This window comes from Pogoniulus pusillus, chromosome 21 (genome assembly GCF_015220805.1).
Source record: "Pogoniulus pusillus isolate bPogPus1 chromosome 21, bPogPus1.pri, whole genome shotgun sequence".
Classification (NCBI taxonomy): domain Eukaryota; kingdom Metazoa; phylum Chordata; class Aves; order Piciformes; family Lybiidae; genus Pogoniulus; species Pogoniulus pusillus.
The window spans coordinates 3,774,204-3,800,590 of NC_087284.1; the positions used below are offsets into that span (position 1 = coordinate 3,774,204).

At 50.3% G+C, this 26,387-nt stretch overlaps 1 protein-coding gene across 4 annotated transcripts in view; it reads left to right on the forward strand.

Moving 5' to 3' along the window:
- CTNND2 (catenin delta 2) overlaps positions 1-26,387 on the forward strand; it is a 704,219-nt gene that overhangs the window by 347,236 nt on the left and 330,596 nt on the right. For all 4 annotated transcript variants that reach the window (XM_064160790.1, XM_064160789.1, XM_064160792.1 and 1 more), the window contains one exon: positions 26,167-26,201. In XM_064160790.1, coding sequence (XP_064016860.1) covers positions 26,167-26,201 — 35 coding nt within the window. The remainder of the gene's footprint in view (positions 1-26,166; positions 26,202-26,387) is intronic.

The window sequence follows — 26,387 nt, forward strand, 5'->3', positions numbered from 1 at the left end:
ATCAAGGATGTATCAGTCACTGATGGTCAGCAGTTGTTAGCGTGGTGAGTGATGCACTACCTGTGATGCACTTAGTTCTCAAGATAAAATGTTAGTGGGGCAGAAAGTTACAAACAGGAACTCCTGTTTTAGTAAACAAGCAGAGCTCTATTTGTCCAAGGGCAAATCCTGCCTGACAAACCTGGTGACCTTCTATGAACAGGTCACAGCATTAATAGATGAGGGGCAAGCAACTGATGGCTTTTACCTGGACCTGAGCAAGGCCTTTGGCACTGTCCCACACCACAGCCTGGGCTCCAAGCTGGTGACACATGGGTGTGATGGGTGGAGCACTGGATGGATAAAGAACTGGCTTGATGGCTGCACCCAAAGAGTGGCTGTCAGTGGCTCCATGGCCAAGTGCAGGCCAGTGACAAGCAGAGTCCCTCAGGGATCAGTCCTGGGAGCAGTCTTGTCCAACACCTTTGTGGGTGCCATGGACAGAGGTATTGAGTGCAGCCTCATCAAGTTTGCTGATGACACCAAGCTGTGTGGTGCAGCAGCCAGGCTGGAGGGCAGGGATCCATCCAGAGGGAGCTGGACAGGCTGCAGAGATGGGCACAAGCCAACCTCAGGAGGTTCAACAAGACCAAGTGCAAGGTCCTGCATCTGGGTGGAGGCAATGCCAAGCAGAAATGCAGGCTGGGCAGTGAGTGGCTGGAGAGCAGCCCTGAGGAGAGGGACTTGGGGGTGCTGCTGGAGGAGAAGCTCAACAGGAGCCAGCAGTGTGCACTTGCAGCCCAGAAAGCCAAGCAGAGCCTGGGCTGCATCAGGAGAAGTGTGGCCAGCAGGTGGGGGGAGGTGATTCTGCCCCTCTGCTGTGCTCTGCTGAGACCCCACCTGGAGTACTGCATCCAGTTCTGGAGCCTCCATTACAAGAGGGATGTGGAGATGCTGGAGTGTGTCCAGAGCAGGGCCAGGAGGATGCTCAGAGGGCTGCAGCAGCTCTGCTGTGAGCACAGACTGAGAGTTGGAGCTGTGCAGTCTGGAGCAGAGGAAGCTCCCAGGTGACCTTCTTGTGGTCTTCCAGGATCTGAAGGGGGCCTACAAAAAAGCTGGGGAGGGACCTTTTAGGCTGTCAGGGAGTGACAGGACTGGGGGGGAATGGAGCAAAGCTGGAGGTGGGGAGAGTCAGAGTGGACATGAGGAGGAAGTTGTTGAGCATGAGAGTGGTGAGAGGCTGGAATGGGATGCCCAGGGAGGTGGCTGAGGCCCCATGGCTGGAGGTGTTTGAGGCCAGGCTGGCTGAGGCTGTGTGCAGCCTGCTCTAGGGTAAGGTGTCCCTGGGCATGACAGGGGGGCTGGAACTCTATGATGCTTGTGGTCCCTTCCAACTCTGACTGATTCTATGTTTCTATGATTCTAATGCATTTCATCCTTAACCTACTTTAAAATTACTTTGAGGACCTAAACACTTTTGCACTGAGTAAATTCTTTGGGCTTTTCATTGCCTTTTCCATATCCAAATGTGATGTAGTCTTAAATCTTGATTTGCTGACTAGCATTAGGGCCCCTTCCAAATCCAGCAGCCCAGGAAACTCCTACTCTGTATTCTGAACAGACTCATGTGCAATTTGAAAGATCTAATAAAAGGTTAGAGACCTTTCCTGCAGTTGTTTTTGCTAGAATGTTGCTATTTAAATCTGATTCTAGAATCTGAAATGTCAAACCCTATGAAGGCTGTCTGAGATCCTCTGGTGTGCTTGTGAGCTGAAAGCTCTGGTGGTGAAGTCACACAGTCAGCAGCTGAAGTTCTCCTAGCAGTTTTAAACAGACACTTACAGGGAGTGCTACCACGGTAGAGAATCCTAGAATGCTCTAGCTTGGAAGGGACCTCAAGGACCATCCAGCTCCAACCCTCACCACAGGCAGGGACACCTCCCACTAGAACAGGTTGCTCAAGGCCTCATCTAACCTTGCCCTAAACACCTCCAGGCAGGGAGCAGCCACAACCTCCCTGGGCAACCTGTGCCAGTGTCTCACCACCCTCACTGCAAAGAACTTCTTCCTCACATCTAGTTTAAATCTCCCCTCTGCCAGTTTAAACCCATCACTCCTCATCCTGTCATTACAAGACCTTGTAAATAGCCCCCCCACAGCCTTGCTGTAGGGCCCCTTCAGACACTGGAAGGCCACTATGAGGTCTCCTGAAAGCCTTCTCCTCTCCAGGCTGCAGAGCCCCAACTCTCTCAGCCTGTCCTCAGAGCAGAGCTGCTGCAGACCTCTGAGCATCTTGGTGGCCTCCTCTGGACTGGCTCCTACACTTCCATGTCCTTCTAGTGCTGGGGGCTCCAGAGCTGCACCCAGGGCTGCAGGTGGGGTGTGAGGAGAGCAGAGCCAAGGGGCAGAATCCCCTCCCTTGCCCTGTGCCCACACTGCTCTTGATGCAGCCAGCACAGGGTTGTGTCTGGGCTGCACTCACACTGCAGGCTCCTGTGGAGCTTTGCATCAGCCCAGACCCCCAGGGCCTGTTCCTCAGGGCTGCTCTCAGCCATTCCCCACCCAGCCTGGAGTTGTGCTTGGGATTGCACTGACTCAGGTGCAGGACCTTCCACTTGGCCTTGTTGAATGTCATGAGGTTGGCCTGGGCACACCTCTGCAGCCTGTTCAGGTCCCCTTGGATGGATCCCTGCCCTCTAGCAAGTCGACTGTGCCACACAGCTTGGTGCCATCTGCACACTTGCTGAGGGTGCATTTGGTGAAAGGTTCTGGGAAGAAAAGGGTTGGTGCTGGTGGTGTAGAATTTGCAGAAGGGACTTGGGTGCCCTCTGGAATCGCTGGTCTAAGAAATTCCTCCTCTCAGAATGAGGGAGAAGAGCAAAGTTACCTCTCCTCTCAAATGACTGTGCCTTGATTGGATGCAGAAAAATAGACATTGTACGAGATGTAGATCAAAAATTACCATAAAATCTGATGCTATTCAGTGTGAATCTTCATGTCTCTTACATATGCTAATGCATGACAACGGCAAGGTGTATTGAGCCACTTTGGATATGCCTTCTTAAGTCTGCTGAAATGCTTTTGCTTTCCTTCTATCCTTACATGGTGTATTTTGCTAAGACAAGGCATCATTACCTCTGTCATTTTCTTCTTATTCCAAATGCACTTCCAGCTTAGCCATCCGTGACAGCCCATGGCAGGACAGGGGACAGTGGTGAGGCTTAGGAGGTTCCGTGGAAACATCAAGAGGAATTTTTTCCCTGTGAGGGAGACAGAGCACTGGAACAGGCTGCCCGAGGGGGTTGTGGAGTCTCCCTCTCTGGAGGTACTCGAGATCCAACTGGACATGTTCCTGTGTGATCTGGTATGGCTGACCCTGCTCTGGCAGGGTGGGAAGGGCAATGTGATCTTTCGTGGTCCTCTCCAGCCCCTGGTGTTCTGTGGTTGTGTGATCCAGTTGGCAGGAGTCCTTAAGTAACAGAATACACTATTCATCTGTGCCATGCCATAAAAAAACCAGGGGCACTCCAGTGCTCTTTTTCCCCTTCTCCTCTATGACTAGAGCCAGCAGTGTGCCCAGGTGGCCAAGAGAGCCAGTGGCATCCTGGCCTGCATCAGGAATGGTGTGGCCAGCAGGAGCAGGGAGGTCATTCTGCCCCTGTACTCTGCACTGGTTAGACCACACCTTGAGTGCTGTGTTCAGTTCTGGGCCCCCCAGTTTAGGAGGGACATTGAGATGCTTGAGCGTGTCCAGAGAAGGGCAACGAGGCTGGGGAGAGGCCTTGAGCACAGCCCTACGAGGAGAGGCTGAGGGAGCTGGGATTGGTTAGCCTGGAGAAGAGGAGGCTCAGGGGAGACCTCATTGCTGTCTACAACTACCTGAGGGGTGGTTGTGGGCAGGAGGAGGTTGCTCTCTTCTCTCAGGTGGCCAGCACCAGAACAAGAGGACACAGCCTCAAGCTACACCAGGGGAGATTTAGGCTGGAGGTGAGGAGAAAGTTCTTCCCTGAGAGAGTCATTGGACACTGGAATGGGCTGCCCGGGGAGGTGGTGGAGTCGTTGTCCCTGGAGCTGTTCAAGGCAGGATTGGACGTGGCACTTGGTGCCATGGTCTGGCCTTGAGCTGGGTGGTAAAGGCTTGGACTTGATGATCTGTGAGGTCTCTTCCAACCTTGGTGATACTGTGACACTGTGATACTGTAAATCTGTGGTTCCTGACTGTGTAGTGGCCAGGAAGGGGAGGGTCACGTCAAATAGTTTGTAGTATAAAGCCAAACAGAATGTTGGGTTCTTTAACATTTAGATTCTCAAAATACCCCCAAAGGATGATCTGTTTATTTTCTTCTGCCTGGCTTCTCAAATACATCTGTGTGTGTCTCAAAATACCTCTAAAGGATAATCTGTTTGTTTCCTTCTGCCTAGCTCTCAGGGACTTACCTGCCTTGCTTTCCTGCCTTGCAGATCTGTACATGAATCTCTTCTGACATCTCTTAGCCATGGGTCAAATCCTGCAGCTTTGATAAAAGCTTTGAGGATGAGTGAAATTTTAGATCTATCACTGCAAGTTTCAGGAGGTCAGTTCTGTCTCCCTGAGGCAGAGTGGCCTTTTCATAGAATCACAGAATCAGTCAGGGATGGAAGGGACCACAAGGATCAGCCAGTTCCAACCTCCCTGCCATGGGCAGGGACACCCTACCCTAGGTCAGGCTGCCCAGAGCCCCATCCAGCCTGGCCTTAAACACCTCCAGGGATAGGGACTCAACCCCCTCCCTGGGCAGCCCATTCCAGGCTCTCACCACTCTCATGGTGAGTCTCTCTCTTTTCCTCTCTCTTATAAAAATATGCCAAATGTTGATCTGTTGGAAGGTAGGAGAGCCCTGCAGAGGGACCTGGACGGACTGGATGGGTGGGCAGAGGCCAATGGGATGAGACTGAACAAGGCCAAGTGCAGGGTTCTGCACTTTGGCCACAACAACCCCCAGCAGCACTACAGGGTGTGGACAGAGTGGCTGAGAGCAGCCAGGAGGAAAGGGACCTGGGGGTACTGATAGATAGTAGCTGAAGATGAGGCAGCAGTGTGCCCAGGTGCCCAAGAAGGCCAATGGCCAGCAGGACAAGGGAGGTTATTCTTCCCCTGTACTCAGCACTGGTCAGGCCACACCTTGAGTGCTGTGTCCAGGTCTATGTCTCTCAATTCAAGAGAGATGTTGAGGTGCTGGAAGGTGTCCAGAGAAGGGCAACAAAGCTGGTGAGGGGCCTGGAGCACAGCCCTGTGAGGAGAGGCTGAGGGAGCTGGGGGTGTGCAGCCTGGAGATGAGGAGGCTCAGGGCAGAGCTCATTGCTGTCTACAACTCCCTGAAGGGAGGCTGTAGCCAGGTGGGGTTGGGCTCTTCTGCCAGGCAACCAGCAACAGAACAAGGGGACACAGTCTCAAGTTGTGCCAGGGGAGGTCTAGGCTGGATGTTAGGAGGAAGTTGTTGTCAGAGAGAGTGATTGGCATTGGAATGGGCTGCCCAGGGAGGTGGTGGAGTGGCTGTCCCTGGAGGTGTTGAAGCAAAGCCTGGCTGAGGCACTTAGTGCCATGGTCTGGTTGATTGGCCAGGGCTGGGTGCTAGGTTGGGCTGGCTGAGCTTGGAGGTCTCTTCCAACCTGGTTGATTCTTGATTCTATGATTCTTCCATCCAACTCCAAAAGGCCACCAGAAAAGGTATTCAATACTCAAGGTGGATAGGTTCAGTTCTTTTCCCCAGTCTTTTAGGAAAATTTTCCAATGAACAGACATAGAAACTCTTATTTTTGCTGAGTGTGATGGTTTGGGTGTTACACTTAAGAAAAATCACCCACACTTAAGAAAAATCACCCAGACTAGACTCAGCTGCTGGAAACTGAATGAAACTCAACCACCCTTCCACCTTCTTCTCACCTCTCTACCTTACCCCAGACTTTGCCTTATGTTGAAGGTGAATTTGGAGGGTCAGGCAGGGGGGTTAGGAAGCGGAAGGATTAGTCATACAGATGGCAGGTTAGAGAGAGAGAAAGTGCAGCCCAAAAGCTAGAGAGAGCAACTCTGTTATCTATGTTTGTGTTCTTGGTTTTATCCATCTCAGCAAGCCTATGAGTGCAACAGACATCAGCACTGTTTCCTTTTCACAGCCTGTAATCTAATTCTTCTCACCAAAATATCCCAGCTAGGCTCAAACTAGCACACTGAGATTTATTCCTGTGATGTCTGTTCTGCTGTACACAGAACTGAAGATTTATTAGGGTGGAAAGAGTTCAAGGAACATTATTCTGACAGCTGGGGAGGTACCTGCATTTCCATCTGTGCTTCCAGGGCTGTTTCTGTACTGTGATTTCAAGGTCTGAAACAACAACATTTAAAATGTAAAGCACTTTTTTTTTGGTTCCATTTTTTAACCTCGTATCACAGAATATTAAGGGTTGGAAGGTACCACAAAAGATCATCTAGTCTCACTGCCCTGCCAGAGCAGGATCATCGAGAGTAGATTGAACAGGAACACATCCAGGTGGGTTTTGAGTCTCTCTGGAGAAGGAGATTCCACAACCCCCCTGGGCAGTCTGTTCCAGTGTTCCATCACCCTCACAGTGACAGGCTGGATGGGTGGGCAGAGGCCAAGGGGATGAGATTGCAGGGTCCTACACTTCGGCCACAACAACCCCAAGCAGTGCTACAGGCTGGGGCCAGAGTGGCTGAGAGCAGCCAGGCAGAGAGAGACATGGGGGTGCTGGGAGAAAGGAGCTGAAGATGAGGCAGCAGTGTGCCCAGGTGGGCAGGAGAGCCAATGGCATCCTGGCCTGGATCAGGAACAGTGTGGCCAGTAGGACAAGGGAGGTTATTCTTCCCCTGTACTCAGCACTGCTCAGGCCACACCTTGAGTGCTGTGTCCAGTTCTGGGCTCCTCAATTCAAAAGAGATGTTGAGGTATTTGAACGTGTGCAGAAAAGGGTGAGGGGTGATGAAGCTGGTGAAGGGCCTGGAGCACAGCCCTGTGAGGAGAGACTGAGGGAGCTGGGGGTGTGCAGCCTGCAGAAGAGGAGGCTCAGGGCAGACCTCATTGCTGTTTACAGCTCCCTGAAGGGAGGCTGTAGTCAGGTGGGGTTGGGCTCTGCTCACAGGCAGCCAGCAACAGAACAAGGGGACACAATCTCAAGTTGTGCCAGGGGAGGTCTAGGCTGGATGTTGTTAGGAAGTTGTTGTCAGAGAGAGTGATTGGCATTGGAATGGGCTGCCCAGGGAGGTGGTGGAGGCACTGTCCCTGGAGGTGTTGAAGCAGAGCCTGGCTGAGGCATTTAGTGCCATGGTCTGTTTGACTGGATAGGGCTGGGTGCTAGGTTGGACTGGCTGAGCTTGGAGCTCTCTTCCAACCTGCTTGATTCTATGGGGGGAAGCAGGGGAAGATGTCTGAACAAGCCGGAGTCCTTGTACTCAGTGGCTCCAGATCCTTTGTCCTCTTTCCCATGGTTTTTCTCCCCACAGCAGAAGCAGGGCAGAGAGCAGAAAATGTACCTGGGCAAGCCAGGGCATGGAGAAGCCCATTTTAGCCTTTTGTTCTCCCCATAGTAGAAGGGAGGGAGAGCAGAAAACAGAGCTGGGCAAGCCAGGGCACGGATAAGCCCATTTTTAACCTGTTCTTCTCCCCTTAGTAGAAGGGAGGGAGAGCAGAAAACAGCTGGGCAAGCCAGGGCATGGGTAAGCCCATTTTTAACCTGTTCTTCTCCCCTTAGTAGAAGGGAGGGAGAGCAGAAAGCATACCTGGGCAAGCCAGGGCACAGGTAAGCCCATTTTTAACCTGTTCTTCTCCCCTTAGTAGAAGGGAGGGAGAGCAGAAAACAGCTGGGCAAGCCAGGGCATGGGTAAGCCCATTTTTAACCTGTTCTTCTCCCCTTAGTAGAAGGGAGGGAGAGCAGAAAACAGCTGGGCAAGCCAGGGCATGGGTAAGCCCATTTTTAACCTGTTCTTCTCCCCTTAGTAGAAGGAAGGGAGAGCAGAAAACAGCTGGGCAAGCCAGGGCATGGGTAAGCCCATTTTTAACCTGTTCTTCTCCCCTTAGTAGAAGGAAGGGAGAGCAGAAAACAGCTGGGCAAGCCAGGGCATGGGTAAGCCCATTTTTAACCTGTTCTTCTCCCCTTAGTAGAAGGGAGGGAGAGCAGAAAACAGCTGGGTAAGGCAGGGCATGGGTAAGCCCATTTTTAGCCTTTTCTTCTCCCCATAGTAGAAGGGAGGGAGAGCAGAAAGCATACCTGGGCAAGCCAGGGCATGGGTAAGGCCACTGTTAGCCTATCAGACCTGCCATGACACTTGATTTAGAGCAATGTCTTGTTTATCTGGTTTTTGTACATGTCTCTGTATAAATATTTGCTGAATGCAGTTAGCACAAAATTGACATTTATGAAAGACTGTTCTTGAAAGATAAGATTTCCTGAGCAGTTTCAATGTGGGAGGAACCCAACTTTCATCCTGGATGTTCTGAAAATAGAACTGGCATTTCCAAGGCTTTGCTTATGATCCAGCTAAATTGATATATGCTGGCAAGACCCTTTGGGAGCTGCAAACATTTCCTATTCTCAGGATGTTTCCTTAGTCTGAAATTAAATCTCCCTTCCTTCTAACTGACCATTAGACAGTGAAGCAATCACCTTTTTGAGTTGCAGCACTTCAAAGAAGCTGAGTTCCAGGAGGATGTGGTTCTGGTTAGGTTTCAGTATGTGCTTGGGGTAGGATTTTAGTTTGAAAATGTGAACATCCTTCCCCCTGTCTTCTGAAAAATGAGTCTGTGTTGTCTTCCAAATATTTCAGATGTGAAACTGTGAGGGAAATGAATAATCAGTTATGAATTAGTGTCTTGGTTCTAGGTTAAATTTCCCAGAGACTCAAATATAGTTCACACACAGTACCACAGTATCACAGTATCATCAGGACTGGAAGAGACCTCATAGGTCATCAAGTCCAACCCTTTACCACAGAGCTCAAGGCCAGACCATGGCACCAAGTGCCACGTCCAGTCCTGCCTTGAACAGCTCCAGGGACGGCGACTCCACCACCTCCCCGGGCAGCCCATTCCAGTGTCCAATGACTCTCTCAGGGAAGAACTTTCTCCTCACCTCCAGCCTAAATTTCCCCTGGTGTAGCTTGAGGCTGTGTCCTCTTGTTCTGGTGCTGGCCACCTGAGAGAAGAGAGCAACCTCTTCCTGGCCACAACCTCCCCTCAGGTAGTTGTAGACAGCAATAAGGTCTCCCCTGAGCCTCCTCTTCTGCAGGCTGCACACCCCCAGCTCCCTCAGCCTCTCCTCACAGGGCTGTGCTCCAGGCCCCTCACCAGCTTTGTTGCCCTTCTCTGGACACCTTCCAGCACACAGTATCACAGTATCACAGTATCATCAGGGTTGGAAGAGACCTCACAGATCATCAAGTCCAACCCTTTACCACAGTGCCCAAGGCTAGACCATGGCACCAAGTGCCACATCCAACCTTGCCTTGAACTGCCCCAGGGACGACGACTCCACCACCTCCCCGGGCAGCCCATTCCAGTGTCCAATGACTCTCTCAGGGAAGAACTTTCTCCTCACCTCGAGCCGAAATCTCCCCTGGTGCAGCCTGAGGCTGTGTCCTCTTGTTCTGGAGCTGGCCACCTGAGAGAAGAGAGCAACCTCCTCCTGGCCACAACCACCCTTCAGGTAGTTGTAGACAGCAATAAGGTCACCCCTGAGCCTCCTCTTCTCCAGGCTAACCAATCCCAGCTCCCTCAGCCTCTCCTCGTAGGGCTGTGCTCAAGGCCTCTCCCCAGCCTCGTTGCCCTTCTCTGGACATGCTCAAGCATCTCAATGTCCCTCCTAAACTGGGGGGCCCAGAACTGAACACAGGACTCAAGGTGTGGTCTAACCAGTGCAGAGTACAGGGGCAGAATGACCTCCCTGCTCCTGCTGACCACACCATTCCTGATGCAGGCCAGGATGCCACTGGCCCTCTTGGCCACCTGGGCACACTGCTGGCTCATGTTCAGGTGGGTATCAATCAGCACCCCCAGATCCCTCTCTGTCTGGCTGCTCTCCAGCCACTCCGACCCCAGCCTGTATCTCTGCATGGGGTTGTTGTGGCCAAAGTGCAGCACCCTGCACTTGGAGCTATTGAACCCCATCCCATTGGCCTCTGCCCATCTGTGCAGGCGGTCAAGGTCCCGCTGCAGAGCCCTTCTGCCCTCCAGCTCAGTCACTTCTGCCCCCAGCTTAGTGTCATCTGCACACTTGCTGATGACTGACTCGATGCCCTCATCCAGATCATCTATGAAGATGTTAAAGAGGATGGGGCCCAGCACTGATCCCTGAGGGACACCACTAGTGACAGCTGCCAGCTGGATGTGGCACCATTCACCACCACTCTCTGGGTCCGGCCCTCCAGCCAGTTCCTAACCCAGCACAGAGTGTTGCCATCCAAGCCATGGGCTGACAGCTTAGCCAGCAGTTTGCTGTGGGGGACAGTGTCAAAGGCCTTGCTGAAGTCCAGATAGACTACATCCACAGGCCTCCCCACAGCCACCAAGCAGTCACCTGATCATAGAAGGAGATCAGGTTAGAAAGGCAGGATCTGCCCTTCCTAAACCCATGCTGGCTGGACCTGAGATCTTTGCCGTCCCTCAGGTGCGCAGTTATTGGCCCCAAGAGAACCTGCTCCATCAGTTTCCCTGGCACTGAGGTCAGGCTGACGGGTCTGTAGTTCCCAGGTTCCTCCATCCGACCCTTCTTGTGGATGGGGACCACGTTGGCTAACGTTCCAGTATCTCAACATCTCTCTTGAATTGAGGAGCCCAGAACTGGACACAGCACTCAAGGTGTGGCCTGACCAGTGCTGAGTACAGGGGCAGAATAACCTCCCTTGTCCTACTGGCCACACTGCTCCTGAGCCAGCCCAGGATGCCATTGGCTCTCCTGCCCACCTGGGCACACTGCTGCTTCATCTTCAGCCTACTGTCTACCTGTACCCCTGGATCCCTTTCTGCCTGGCTGCTCTCAGCCACTCTGTCCCCAGCCTGTAGTGCTGCTTGGGGTTGCTGTGGCCAAAGTGTAGAACCCTGCACTTGGCCTTGTTCAATCTCATCCCATTGGCCTCTGCCCACCCATCCAGCCTGGCCAGTTCCCTCTGCAGGGCTCTGCTACCTTCCAGTAGATCCACAGCTGCTCCTAGCTTAGTGTCATCTGCAAACTTACTGCTGCTGGACTCAATCCCCTCTGTTTATGAGTTACTGATCAAATAATACAAAATGTTTGATGTTACATTCAGCTTTTTAACCTAGATGAAGACATTTAGGGGAAGAAGATTAAAAGTTAATAGAATGGTGGATTGGATTAGTTAAGAACCCCTCAAATTTTGATTCAGTATAACTAAAAAATGCTAAGGTAAATGCAAACCTGGTAAATTTTCTGTGCATGTAATGTTTCTGAAAATGGAACATGTCATTAGGATGGGCATGGAGGGAGAGAGTGATTTGCCATTGGAACAGGCTGCCCAGGGAGGTGGTGGAGTTGCCGTCCCTGGAGGTGTTGAAGAAAAGGTCCTGCATCGGGGTGGAGGCAATGCCAGGCACAAGTGCAGGCTGGGCAGTGAGTGCCTGGAGAGCAGCCCTGAGGAGAGGGACTTGGGGGTGCTGCTGGAGGAGAAGCTCAACATGAGGCAGCAGTGTGCACTTGCAGCCCAGAAAGCCAAGCAGAGCCTGGGCTGCAGCAGCAGAAGTGTGGCCAGCAGGTGGAGGGAGGTGATTCTCCTCCTCTGCTGTGCTCTGCTGAGACCCCACCTGGAGTACTGCATCCAGTTCTGGAGCCTCCATTACCAGAGGGATGTGGAGATGCTGGAGTGTGTCCAGAGCAGGGCCAGGAGGATGCTCAGAGGGCTGCAGCAGCTCTGCTGTGAGCACAGACTGAAAGAGTTGGGGCTGTGCAGGCTGGAGAAGAGGAGGCTCCCAGGTGACCTTCTTGTGGCCTTCCAGGATCTGAAGAGGGCTACAAAAAAGCTGGGGAGGGACTTTTTAGGCTTTCAGGGAGTGACAGGACTGGGGGGAATGGAGCAAAGCTGGAGGTGGAGAGAGTGAGACTGGCCATGAGGAGGAAGTTGTTGAGCATGAGAGTGGTGAGAGGCTGGAATGAGTTGCCCAGGGAGGTGGTTGAGGCCCCATGGCTGGAGGTGTTTAAGGCCAGGCTGGATGAGGCTGTGGGCAGCCTGATCCAGAGTAGTGTGTCTGTGGGCATGGCAGAGGGGCTGGAACTCTATGCTCCTTGTGGTCCCTTCCAACCCTGACTGATTCAGTGATGCTATGATTCTGTGATTGTGATTCTATGAAGAGCCTGGCTGAGGCACTCAGTGCCATGGTCTAGATGATTGGATAGGGCTGGGTGCTAGGTTGGACTGGATGAGCTTGGAGGTCTCTTCCAACCTGGCTGATTCTATGAAAGGTATTACTTAGTGGCATGAACTGTAGGGAAAACTTCTGGATTCTTAACCTTATGAGGAATGAAGAATTTTAATTCTTTCTTTTTCACCAGTGGTGTTGAGCCATCCTAGAGAAGGATTTGCATAGGTGGCCATGGACTTCATTTTCCTATGGTTCATGAACCTCTTCACCAAATCAGAGTGTTCTAAAAGTTGTAGCTGCTAAAGTAAAGTTCAGCTAATTACTTGAGATCTGTTTCATTTCCCTTCTCTGCTTTTTCAGCAGCCAGCAGTGAAAATGGGTGGTTTGATTGAACCTACCAAAGTCTCTCAGTGCAGACTTTCCAGAGAGTGCTAGATAGCTCCTTGAGCCCAGTGAGGGTCAGTGCCCTATCTCAGCACTTTAAAGTGCCACAGCTTTCCCAATTTGAAATGCTTTGAGGAGTGCAGTAAGTGGGATCCAGATTTATCATGCAAGCCTGCTCAGCAGTTCAGTTCTCTTAATGAAAGGGTCTGAGATATGACCCCAGTGCTAGCCTAAGTGATAGGCCAACTGGAATTGTTACCAGTGATAAAAGCATGGAGCTAAGGCACCTGTTGGGTTTTTAACACAACAGGAAAACCTGTAGTGTTTGTGAATCCACTTCTCTGCTCTGTTAGGGCCAGTTGTGCATCAGATGCAAGAACAATTAGCTTTCACTGCTGCTCTAGGTTCACACAGGTTCACAGGATGTTAGGGGTTGGAAGGGACCCAAGGAGATCATCCAGTCCAACCCCCCTGCCAGAGCAGGACCACACAATCTAGCACAGATCACAGAGGAACACATCCAGACAGGCCTTGAAAGGCTCCAGAGAAGGAGACTCCACAACCTCTCTGGGCAGCCTGTGCCAGTGCTCTGGGACCCTTACAGGAAAGAAGTTCCCCCTTGTGTTGAGGCAGAACCTCCTGTGCTGCAGCTTACACCCATTGCTGCTTGTCCTATGCCAGGCAGCAGTGAGCAGAGCCTGTCCCCCACTCCTGGCAGCCTTCAGATGTTCATAAACATTTATTAAATCCCCTTTAAGTCTTCTCTTCTCCAGACTAAACAGCCCCAGGTCCCTCAGCCTCTCCTCATAAGGCAGTGCCCTCCAGTCCCCTCATCATCCTCACAGCTCTCTGCTGGAGCCTCTCCAGCAGATCCCTGTCCCTCTGAAACTGGGGAGCCCAAAACTGAACACAATATTCAAGCTGAGGTCTCAGCAGGGCAGAGTAGAGGGGCAGGAGAACCTCCCTTGATCTGCTGGACACACTCTGCCTAATACAGCCCAGGATGCCATTGGCCTTCTTGGCCACAATGGCACATTGCTGTGCCATGGGGAACTTGTTAGCCACCAGGTTACTCTTCTCTTTGAGGAGACAAAGATGTCTCTTTGGTTTAGGAAGCAGATCTGCCACTCAGCTTAGCAAATCAGCTGCAGGATGATTGGTGCTGACAGGGAATTTGGTACTTGTTTTGCTATGCAGACACTGTGCAAAGGATGGACTATGGAATACTCAGGTGGAAGAAAGAAGCCATCAGTGGAACTTCAAGCTCAACTGAGCACTTGTCTTTTGCTTTGATCTGAGTTTCAGTCAGACTCTTACTTACTGCAGCCTATTGTGGCTTACCTGCCTGGTAGATCTTAGATCATACAATCATGTCCCTCAGGGGTCAGTGCTGGCTCCAGTGCTGTTTGGCATCTGTGTCAGTGATATGGGCAGAGGACTCAGTGCACCTTCAGCAAGGCTGCAGATGGCACCAAGCTGTGTGGCACAGTCGACTTGCTAGAGGGCAGGGATCCATCCAGAGGAACCTGCACAGGCTGCAGAGGTGTGCCCAGGCCAATCAACAAGGCCAAGTGTAAGGTCCTGCACCTGAGTCGGTGCAATCCCAAGCACAACTCCAGGCTGGGTGGGGAATGGCTGAGAGCAGCCCTGAGGAACAGGCCCTGGGGGTCTGGGGTGATGAAAAGCTCCACAGGAGCCTGCAGTGTGAGTGCAGCCCAGACACAACCCTGTGCTGGGCTGCAGCAAGAGCAGTGTGGGCACAGGGCAAGGGAGGGGATTCTGCCCCTTGGCTCTGCTCTCCTCACACCCCACCTGCAGTCCTGGGGGCAGTTCTGCAGCCCCCAGCACAAGCAGGACATGGAAGTGTTGGAGCCAGTCCAGAGGAGGCCACCAAGATGCTCAGAAGGCTGCAGCAGCTCTGCTCTGAGGACAGGCTGAGAGAGTTGGGGCTCTGCAGCCTGAAGAGGAGAAGGCTTTCAGGAGACCTCATAGTGGCCTTCCAGTATCTGAAGGGGCCCTACAGCAAGGCTGTGGGGGGGCTATTTACAAGGTCTTGTAATGGTAGGATGAGGAGTGATGGGTTTAAACTGGCAGAGGGGAGATTTAAACTAGATGTTAGGAAGAAGTTCTTTCAGTGAGGGTGGTGAGACACTGGCACAGGTTGCCCAGGGAGGTTGTGGCTGCTCCCTGCCTGGAGGTGTTTAGGGCAAGGTTAGATGAGGCCTTGAGCAACCTGTTCTAGTGGGAGGTGTCCCTGCCCGTGGCAGGGGGTTGGAACTGGATGAGCTTTGAAGTCACTTCCAACCTAAATCATTCCATCTGTGACTTTGCAGTTAGCCCATATTTAGCTGGGGACTGGACCAAATGATGCCAGAGGTAATTCCAACCTAAATTATTCCTCCTCCATCTCAGTAGAAAATCATCTGTTCAGGTTGCCTGTTAAGCTTGGCTTTTTAAATCTACACCTCAAATTGTTTGCTTAGTCCTCAGCATGCCACCATGTATTCTGTTCAGTGTCAAAATCCAGGCCATATATTAATGTTAAGAATATTCTGTGTTAGTTGCAGAGGACTTCCTGCCGTTAGGTTGGCAGAGTAGAAGTTTGCTCCTGGATCAAGCAGACCCATGCTGCAAAATAATCAGCTAATTACATCCCAGTGCTCTCTTCTGTGGGAGGGGAGAAGGAATGGAAACAAAAGAAGAGAGTTTACATGGAAAGAGCTGAGGGTGGAGAGCCCTGGAGGGATTTCTTGGAAGACTCTGAGTGAAGCTGTTGTGAAGAGGCTGTAGGGCAGAGGCACTGGGAAGGGCTGTGATGTTCCATTGCACACAGTGAGGGGCTATGAATGTGCCTCAAGTTTCCTGCATGGAGTGTGCTTTTGCAGTGTAAGAGTCTGTCTGGCTTCTGCCTGCATCATTTCCCTAAGGAAGTGCTGAACTCAAAGTGAGTCATCCTTCCAAACCTAGAGAAGATTACTTTATTAGCTATCAAGGACAACAGAGAACAAATAATATACCTGGAATAGTGACTTAAAAGTGTGGTCATACTTAACATAATTTACCTATTAATAATGGTCAGCAGGAGGTGCTCAGCTTCATCTGCATGTTAAGGATGAGGGCTTGTGCAGAAAGGATATCCCTGAAACATGCTCCTGGAATCACAGAATCAACCAGGTTGGAAGAGATAATGACAAGGAGAGGAGCTTTGTGTTACTAGTGGGCTTACCTACTTTAGCATCTACCCATCCCAGGAAAGAAATTAGTGCATTATCTTCATGGATGCAATGGATGGTAATGGGTGAGAGATAGGGTTTGCAAGTGTGCCAGTCTGAGTCCAGCTAGGGTGTTTTGGTGAGAAGAATTAGATAGGCTGTGAAATGGAAACACTGGTGATGGCTGCTGCACTCATAGGCTTGCTGAGATGGGTAAGAACAAGAACACAAATATAGATAAAGGAGTCTCTCTCTGGGCTGTGGGCTGAACTCTCCCTAACCTAACCTACTGTCTCTGTGACTAATCCATCTGATTCCTAACCGCCCTGGCTGACCCTCCAAACTCACCTTGAACGTAAGGCAAAGTCTGGGGTAAGGTAGAGGGGTGGGAGAAGGTGGAAGGGTGGTTGGGAGCCCCTCCTGGGGACTCAGGTTTCTGGGAGAGCTGCTGTGTTTCTGTATTACTTTTTAACTTGTATATTTCTGTAGATGTTGTAAATACCTGCTTGTATCTTGTGCTAAGCTGTGAATAGGCCACACCTTGAGTGCTGTGTCCAGTTCTGGGCTCCTCAATTCAAGAGAGATGTTGAGGTGCTGGAAGGTGTCCAGAGAAGGGCAATGAAGCTGGTGAGGGGCCTGGAGCACAGCCCTGTGAGGAGAGGCTGAGGGAGCTGGGGGTGTGCAGCCTGCAGAAGAGGAGGCTCAGGGCAGAGCTCATTGCTGTCTACAACTACCTGAAGGGAGGCTGTAGCCAGGTGGGGTTGATCTCTTCTGCAAGGCAAGCAGCAACAGAACAAGGGGACACAGTCTCAAGTTGTGGCAAGGGAGGTCTAGGCTGGATGTTAGGAGGAAGTTGTTGGCAGAGAGTGAGGCTGTAGCCAGGTGGGGTTGGCCTCTTCTGCCATGCAAGCAGCAACAGAAGAAGGGGACACAGTCTCAAGTTGTGGTGGGGGAGGTCTAGGCTGGATGTTAGGAGGAAGTTTTTGTCAGAGAGAGTGATTGGCATTGGAATGGGCTGCCCAGGGAGGTGGTGGAGTTGTCATACCTGGAGGTGTTGAAGCAAAGCCTGGCTGAGGCACTTAGTGCCATGGTCTGGTTGATTGTCTAGGGCTGGGTGCTAGGTTGGACTGGCTGAGCTTGGAGGTCTCTTCCAACCTGGTTGATTCTATGATTCTCTGATAAGCACAGTGCACTGTGTGGAATGGAGGGCACCTGTTGGCTTTCTGTGCGTGCTCTGTACTGAAATAGTGCTCTTAGCAGTCTGACACATTGGACTTGTAATGTAAGTACACATTTAAATAAGAGAAAAAAAAAATATGAGCAGCTCTTCCTAAGCACAGTCAGTGTAAGAGAATTTGATAAAGACAGGAGTGGAATGGTTATAAAGTTGCTTTTAAAGGAAGATCATTTCTGCAAACCATTGCAAGAGTCAGGTGCAGAGAAAAGCATTGCTCTTGGGGCCCTTTGGAAAATCTGGCTGCAGATGTTCTCCTGTGTTGCTGGAAAGAAGCAGGACACATTCACAGCACAGCCAGCAAGTTCTGTGTTGATTTTGTAACACTTAGGAAAGAACAGTGATTTGACTGAGAAGAGAACACATTGCCCTGTTGGAGGTGCATCCAGTTCTGGAGCCCCTATTGCAAGAGGGATGTGGAGATGCTGGAGTGTGTCCAGAGAAGGGCCAGGAGGATGCTCAGAGGCTGCAGCAGCTCTGCTGTGAGCACAGACTGAAAGATTTGGGGCTGTGCAGGCTGGAGAAGAGGAGGCTCCCAGGTGACCTTCTTGTGACCTTCCAGGATCTGAAGGGGGCACAAAAAAGCTGTGGAGGGACTTTTTAGGCTGTCAGGGAGTGCCAGGACTGGGGGGAATGGAGCAAAGCTGGAGGTGGGGAGATTCAGAGTGGAGGTGAGGAGGAAGTTGTTGAGCATGAGAGTGGTGAGAGGCTGGAATGGGTTGCCCAGGGAGGTGGTTGAGGCCCCATGGCTGGAGGTGTTTGAGGCCAGGCTGGCTGAGGCTGTGTGCAGCCTGCTCTAGGGTAGGGTGTCCCTGGGCATGGCAGGGGGGTTGGAACTCTATGATCCTTGTGGTCACTTCCAACCCTGCCTGATTCTGTGATTCTATGAGAATGAGCTCCCTGAAGTGTGTGGTGCTCATTACCTCTTCCCTTACTAGCACGCAAGGTCACACACGGAAGGCTTCTCGCTGCCTTGGTGTTGTTTTTACACGCCAGCAGAAATGGGAACATGTGAGTTCAGCTGGAATCAGGATCAGCACTGCATGGATATTTACTTTGCTTCTCCTTGCCTAGGGAGGTAAATCAGATTTTGCTCTCATAGGCGGTTATTAAAGGTGTAGTTTTGTCATGGCATGTGCATCCTTAGAGAAGATAGGTACATTACCTTCAAGGTCATAGAATCATAGAATCACAGAATCAGTCAGGGTTGGAAGGGACCACAAAGGATCATAGAGTTCCAACCCCCCTGCCATGCCCAGGGACACCTTACCCTAGAGCAGGCTGCACACAGCCTCAGCCAGCCTGGCCTTAAACACCTCCAGCCATGGGGCCTCAACCACCTCCCTGGGCAACCCATTCCAGCCTCTCACCACTCTCATCACCAACAACTTCCTCCTCATCTTCACTCTGACTCAACCCACCTCCATCTTTGCTCCATTCCCCCCAGTCCTGCCACTCCCTGAGAGCCTAAAAAGTCCCTCCCCAGCTTTTTTGTAGCCCTCTTCAGATCCTGGAAGGCCACAAGAAGGTCACCTGGGAGCCTCCTCTTCTCCAGCCTCCACAGCCCCAACTCTTTCAGTCTGTGCTCACAGCAGAGCTGCTGCAGCCCTCTGAGCATCCTCCTGGCCCTGCTCTGGACACACTCCAGCATCTCCACATCCCTCTTGTAATGGGAGCTCCAGAACTGGATGCAGTAAAGGTGAACATTCAGATAAGTGGTATGTCTTTTTTGCTGGTTTTCAGTTGGTTGATTCATTTTCTCTTTTTAGATTGGGTGAGTTTTACAATGATCTTCTAATTCCTAAGTTTTTCAGCTTCCCTGTGATTTTCCTTCAATAAATCCTGTTGTGCAAACACTACAGAATTACAGGACAAACAAATTGTTGCACAGTTGAGTGGTGACACAGGATATTATTCAAAGAGAATTAAGTGCAATTGTTGTGTGATTTGAAATAGGACATTTGAACTAGGTGCATGATGCAGTGATCAGCAGTAATGAGAGGAGGATATAGTAATTGATTGATTGCCAAATAAACAGCAATTATTCTTGGGTTTTAATTAAAAGGGCAATAATTTTACCTGCCTCAGTTCTAAGCTCATTAAAATCTTACTCTAGTAAGATCTTAGACTGTGCTAAAGGGCTGGGTGCTAGGTTGGACTGGATGATCTTGGAGGTGTCTTCCAAACTGCTTGATTCTGTGATTCTATGTACTTTATTTCTGGCTAAAACCTTTCTCTTGCCTTTCTTAAACTTTAAGTTTGGCATAGGTTGCTTTATGGTGAAGTCCTGAACTTCTCAATCAAGTATTTTATTGCTCCCCTTCCTCAGAGTTGGCAGTTTTACAGAGGGAAGCATAGACATATGCAGAAAAGCTGTTGATCAGGTGGGGTTGGTCTCTTCTGCCAGCAAGCAGCAATAGAAGAAGGGGACACAGCCTCAAGTTGTGGCAGAGGAGGTCTAGGCTGGATGTTGTTAGGAAGTTGTTGGCAGAAAGAGTGATTGGCATTGGAATGGGCTGCCCAGGGAGGTGGTGGAGTCGTTGTCCCTGGAGGTGTTGAAGCAAAGCCTGGATGAGGCACTTAGTGCCATGGTCTGGTTGGTTGGCCAGGGCTGGGTGCTAGGTTGGACTGGCTGATCTTGGAGGTCTCTTCCAACCTGGTTGATTCTGTGATTCTATGATTCTTTTGTTAGTTTATTCTTTAGAAAAGCCATAAAGCAGAAAGCTTTATTTTGCCAATCACACAGAAAAATGTATTAGGGGCAGTACTTGTGATAATTACTGTTTTTACCTTCTCATGTATTTGATGTGAGTATAGAGGCAATTCTTCCAGGTGAAGCTGGAAGAGCACACACTCACAAAAAACAACAACCCAGCACTTTTATTCACTCAAACAAATCTGACACATTTGTGTGACAGCCTAAAGGCTCCATGCACAGACACGTCAAGGTTGCTTCAGTCAGGAATCTTTCTCAGGCTAAAAGCAGGCAAAGATCTTTTTACATAGCACTATATATATATATATATATATATATATATAAAGTTAAAATAGACCCCAAAAATTATATTGGAGAGTTCATAGAATAATAGAATCAGTCAGGGTTGGAAGGGACCACAAGGATCATCCAGTTCCAATCCCCTGCCATGCCCAGAGACACCCTACCCTGGGTCAGGCTGCCCACAGTCATCCAGCCTGGCCTTAAACACCTCCAGGGACGGGGTCTCAACCACCTCCCTGGGCAACCCATTCCAGGCTCTCACCACTCTCCTGCTCAACAAATTCCTCCTCAGTTCAAAAATAAAAAGCATGGATTTAAGCAGGGAAAAAAGCACCTTTTTTCATACCAGTGTATACCTCATGTCCATGTAGTAGACTTTTAATACAAAGTCATTTAGGTTGGAAAAGAGCCTTGAGACCATTAAGTCCAACCACAAGCCTAGTGTGCCAAGTCCACCACTAAACCATGTCCCTAAGCACCACCTCTATGTGCCTTTTAAATACTTTCCAAGATTGTTTAAGGGCCATACATTAAAATATTTCATAGAATCACAGAATCAAGCAGGTTGGAAGAGACCTCCAAGATCATCCAATCCAACCTAGCACCCAGCCCTAGCCAGTCAACCAGACCATGGCACTAAGTGCCTCAGCCAGGCTTTGCTTCAACACCTCCAGGGACGGTGACTCCACCACCAACCTGGGCAGCCCATTCCAATGCCAATCACTCTCTCTGACAACAACTTCCTCCTAATATCCAACCTAGACCTCCCTGCCTTAACTTAGAATCATAGAATCAACCAGGTTGGAAGAGACCTCCAAGATCATCCGGTCCAACCTAGCACCCAGCCCTATCCAGTCAACCAGACCATGGCACTAATTGCCTCATCCAGCTTGAGACTGTGTCCCCTTGTTCTCTTGCTGCTTGCCTGACAGAAGAGCCCAACCCCACTTGGCTACAGCCTCCCTCCAGGGAGTTGTAGACAGCAATGAGGTCTGCCCTGAGCCTCCTCTTCTGCAGGCTGCACACCCCCAGCCCCCTCAGCCTCTCCTCACAGGGCTGTGCTCCAGGACTCTCACCAGCTTTGTCTCCCTTCTCTGGCCATGTTTCTTTTCCTGTGGAAGACAGACTAATGATAATAAGAGTCACTACTAATGAGCAACTGGTGTTTCATTTCCTACTGTCTGCACTATACCAGTAATGAACTCCTACATGTAATACAAATCCACTGCTTAACAAAAGGGCCAGACTGGAATTCCTGGAAGTGATCATTGCCTCTTTGTGCAGAGGTTGGATTTTAGTTTCTCAGTGATTTGGCTGATGTGGCACAGTCTTTTACATCACTGTGTTCTTGCCTTCAACATCTGCTAATTCATCTTGACAGCAAGAATGACACCTGAAATCTGTCATTTGTGGGAGGAATCTATCACATGGAAACCTGGATACTGGCAGAGGGGACTGCATAGTGGAAAGTAATACACTGCTTATTATGGGTGATGTGAATTGCAGAAAGGAAGATGAGTCTCAAGTCCCAGTGTGTCAGCTCAAGCTGCAGTTGTTCAGTGGTCCTGAAAATCTGGCAGAAGAACTTTCAGGTTGTAAAGAGTACGTTTCAAAAAGAGCCACTGTCAAAAAGAGTCACCCACTGGGGCTCATGGGAAAGTACAGTTTCAGTGAAAGGCATTGTTCCAGTTTAGCACTTCATAGAATCAGTCAGGGTTGGAGGGGACCACAAGGATCACCCAGTTCCAACCCCCTGCCATGGGCAGGGACACCTTACCCTAGATCACCCCTCCTCACCCCTGCTTCTTTTAACTAATAGAAAGCTGCAGCCTTTGCTGGCAAGAGCAGCTTTCTCCTGTTTTCACTTTGGGCCTGATCCATGGCTTGGTGAAGCTGATGGAATACTTTTCATGGACTTCTGTGGTCTTGAAAATTAGGTACAAGCTAAAGTTTTGTACTTTGGAAGAGATTGGTGTGCACCTTATTCTTGGCCAAAGAAAAACTGTGGAGAGGAAGGAATCTGCATTTACAGTGAGTTCTGCTGAGCATGATGTTTAAGAAACAGAGTCATAGGATCATAGAATCAGTCATGGTTGGAAGGGACCACAAGGATCATCCGCTTCCAACCCCCTGCCATGCCCAGGGACACCCTACCCTAGATCAGGCTGCCCACAGCTCATCCAGCCTGGCCCTAGACACTTCCAAGGATGGGGCCTCAACCACCTCCCTGGGCAACCCATTCCAGCCTCTCACCACTCTCCTGCTAAACAACTTCCTCCTCACATCTGGTCTTAATCTTCCCACGTCCAGCTTTGCTCCATTCCCCCCAGTCCTGTCATTCCCTTATATCTTAAAAAGTCCCTCCCCAGCTTTTTTGGGCATTATTATTTGGCAGAGGAGGGAGGTGGTTGAGGCCCCATCCCTGTAGGTGTTTAAGGCCAGGCTGGATGGGGCTCTGGGCAGCCTGATCTAGGGTAGGATGTCCCTGGGCATGGCAGGGGATTGGAAGCGGATGATCCTTGTGGTCCCTTCCAACCCTGACTGATTCTGTGAATTCTGTGACTCTCTGATTCTATGATCTTCACTATTATTAACTTCCATGGTCTGGAATGCCTGCATTCTAGCTGAGTGTCTCACCAAAGGGTAGCTTCTTCATCTATGCAGTCTGACTACAGTGAATCAATAGAAACCCCAGATGGTGGATATGTGGCAATTGATGATGTGTAGATGCTACAGATGATTTGATTCTCCCTTATAAATACCTTGTGAAAATATTCAGAAAAAAAAAGTTTTAATCTTGACTCCAATAATCACTTCTCTGTTAGCAAAAGAGTTACTGTTACTGAGTAATTTAACTCTTTTTTGTGCTTTTGGCACGTGAGAAAGACCTACACCAAAGGATAAGAAGTCATGCCTTGGAGGAAACTGTTCTCATTGCCTCTCTCCCATGATATCCTAGTGAGCAAGCTGAGGAAGGGGGGATGGAAGAGCAGGCAGTGAGGTGGGTTAGGAACTGGTTACAAGATAGAGTTCAGAGGGTGGTGATCAATGGTGCCAATTACAGCTGGAGAGCTGTAACCAGTGGAGTCCCCCAGGGATCACTGCTGGGGCCAGTCCTGTTCAACATCTTCATCAGTGGGGTGGGTTAGGAACTGGTTGCAAGATAGAGTTCAGAGGGTGGTGATCGATGGTGCTAGGTCCAGCTGGAGAGCTGTAACCAGTGGAGTCATCAGTGCTGGGGCCAGTCCTGTTCAACATCTTCATCAATGACATTGATGAGGGCACAGACAGACAGAGTCTGCTCAGCTCAGCTGATGACACCAAGCTGGGAGGCTTGGCTGATGCAGCTGAAGGCTGTGCTGCCATCCAGAGAGACCTGGACACACTGAGAGCTGGGCACAGAGGAACCAGATGAGGTTCAACAAGGACAAGTGCAGAGTCCTGCACCTGGGCAGGAATAACAAACTGCACCAGCACAGGCTGGGAGGTGACTGCTGGAGAGCAGCCCTGTGGAGAGGGACCTGGGGGTGCTGGTGGATAACATCCATGGCACAGCAATGTGCCCTTGTGGCCAAGAAGGCCAATGGCATCCTGGGCTGTATTAGGCAGAGTGTGTCCAGCAGATCAAGGGAGGTTCTCCTGCCCCTCAACTTTGCCCTGCTGAGACCTCAGCTTGAATACTGTGTTCAGTTTTGGGCTCCCCAGTCGCAGAGGGACAGGGATCTGCTGGAGAGGGTCCAGTGGAGGGCTAGGAGGATGATGAGGGGACAGGAGGGCACTGCCTGATGAGGAGAGGCTGAGGGACCTGGGGCTGTTTAGTCTGAAAAAGAGAAGACTGAGAGGGGATTTGATAAATGTTTCTAAGTATCTGAGGGCTGCCAGGAGAGGGGGGACAGGCTCTGCTCACTGCTCCCTGGGATAGGACAAGGAGCAATGGGTGTAAGCTGCAGCACAGGAGGTTCTGCCTCAACACAAGGGGGAACTTCTTTACTGTAAGGGTCACAGAGCCCTGGCACAGGCTGCCCAGAGAGGTTGTGGAGTCTCCTTCTGTACAGCCTTTCAAGGCCTGTCTGGATGTGCTCCTCTGTGATCTGTGCTAGATTGTGTGGTCCTGCTCTGGCAGGGGGCTTGGGCTTTGTTTGATCTCCTCGGGTCCCTTCCAACCCCTACCATCCTGTGTGGTCCTGTGAGTTTAATATATAATTAATGTTATTGTTGGTTTGAATATGTTGTTAATTTCTAAGGGAAAGCCCTACCCAAATCATCCTCTGGTGTTCAAACTCATTATTTCTAAATTAAAACCTTCCACTTGCTTGTACATAGAACCACCAAGACTTCCAAATTTACTCTCTTGTGTTAGGCCAATGGAATTCCCTTAGCTGTACACTTGAATGACATAAAAAGGCAGATGAGGACCAGGGAAGCACCAGTTGGAAAGCACATGTTGCTGTGCTGGGGAGGCAGGGAATTGATGTGGCCCAGTCAGGAATTAGAAAAAAATAGAATTATTTTTGCTCTCCTGAACACTCTGCCCCCAGACTATAGACAGAACTAGTTTAGGGTTGTTTACAGATTCTGTTTGGGTGGGGAATTCTTCAATAGGATGTGATGGACAAATGTAGAGATTTAGGAAGGCAGGAAATGGAAGAGGCTAAGCTATAAACACAGCTTTACCTCACTGTCAATCAGGCTGAGCAGAGAATGAAGGGAACAGCAGGAGAGCCCTGCAGAGGGACCTTGCCAGGCTGGATGGGTGGGCAGGGGCCAATGGCATTAGATTGAATAAGGCCAAGTGCAGGGTTCTGCACTTTGGTCACAACAACCCCAAGCAGTGCAACAGGCTGGGGCCAGAGTGGCTGAGAGCAGCCAGGCAGAGAGGGAGCTGGGGGTGCTGGGAGAGAGGAGCTGAAGAGGAGGCAGCAATGCCCAGGTGGCCAAGACAGCCAATGGCATCCTGGGCTGCATCAGGAGCAGTGTGGCAAATAGTACAGGGAAGGTTATTCTTCCCCTGTACAAGGGAGGTTACTGTTCCCCTGTACTCAGCACTGGTCAGGCCACACCTTGAGTCTTGTGACCAGTTCTGGGCTCCTCAATTCAAAAGAGATGTTGAGGTGCTGGAAGGTGTCCAGAGAAGGACAACAAAGCTGGTGAGGGGCCTGGAACACAGCCCTGTGAGGAGAGGCTGAGGGAGCTGGGGGTGTGCAGCCTGCAGAAGAGGAGGCTCAGGGCAGACCTCATTGCTGTCTACAACTGCCTGAAGGGAGGCTGTAGCCAGGTGGGGTTGGTCTCTTCTGCCAGGCAAGCAGCAATAGAACAAGGGGACACAGTCTCAAGTTGTGGCAGGGGAAGTCTAAGCTGGATGTTAGGAGGAAGATGTTGGCAGAGAGAGTGATTGGCATTGGAATGGGCTGCCCAGGGAGGTGGTGGAGTCACCATCCCTGCAGGAGTTCAAGAAGGGACAGGATTAGGCACTTAGTGCCATGGTCTGGTTGATTGGACAGGACTGGGTACTAGGTTGGACTGGATGATCTTGAGGGTCTCTTCCAAACTGATTGATTCTATGATTCTCCTGCTGTTCCCCCTTCAAACCCTCAATGCAGGGGGTGGGGAGAAGAAAGGAATTTGGAGTTCTCAGGAAAAAAACTGTTCACTTGAGAAACCAATTTATAATGTCCCCACAAACTGGAATATCAGACCAACAGAAGAATCCAAATGTTACTGGTTTTGCTTTGCAACAGTGCATTTGTGTTTCAAGACTGAGGGCAAGTTCCATGTGCATGCATGAAGTCACTGAATGCTTCCCTCTTACTGAGTCAATGCTGTGCAAGTCACTGGCTCAAAAATGACATGAAATAACACTCACTATGTTTTAATTGTGTTTTTATCCTTAAGTTAGACTTTTAATTCTGACAGCAGTTCCTCCAGATCTGAATATTGATGACAGTGTACTGCCTACTTTCATTAGAAGTTAACCCTTGCTTTTTTGTCTCTTTTTAGTTCAACAGAAGAGCAGTTCCACTGGCAAACACAAGGTAAGGCACTGACCTGTATATATGTGCTAGATACATTCTCTACCAGAGTGATTGTATGATGTAAAGAATAGGGAGGGGGAAACAACATTTATCTATGCAGGTTTGGCTTTGCTTTGGTTTTTGCTCATTGTTAGTGTATGGAGCTGTTCAAGGCAGGACTGGACGTGGCACTTGGTGCCATGGTCT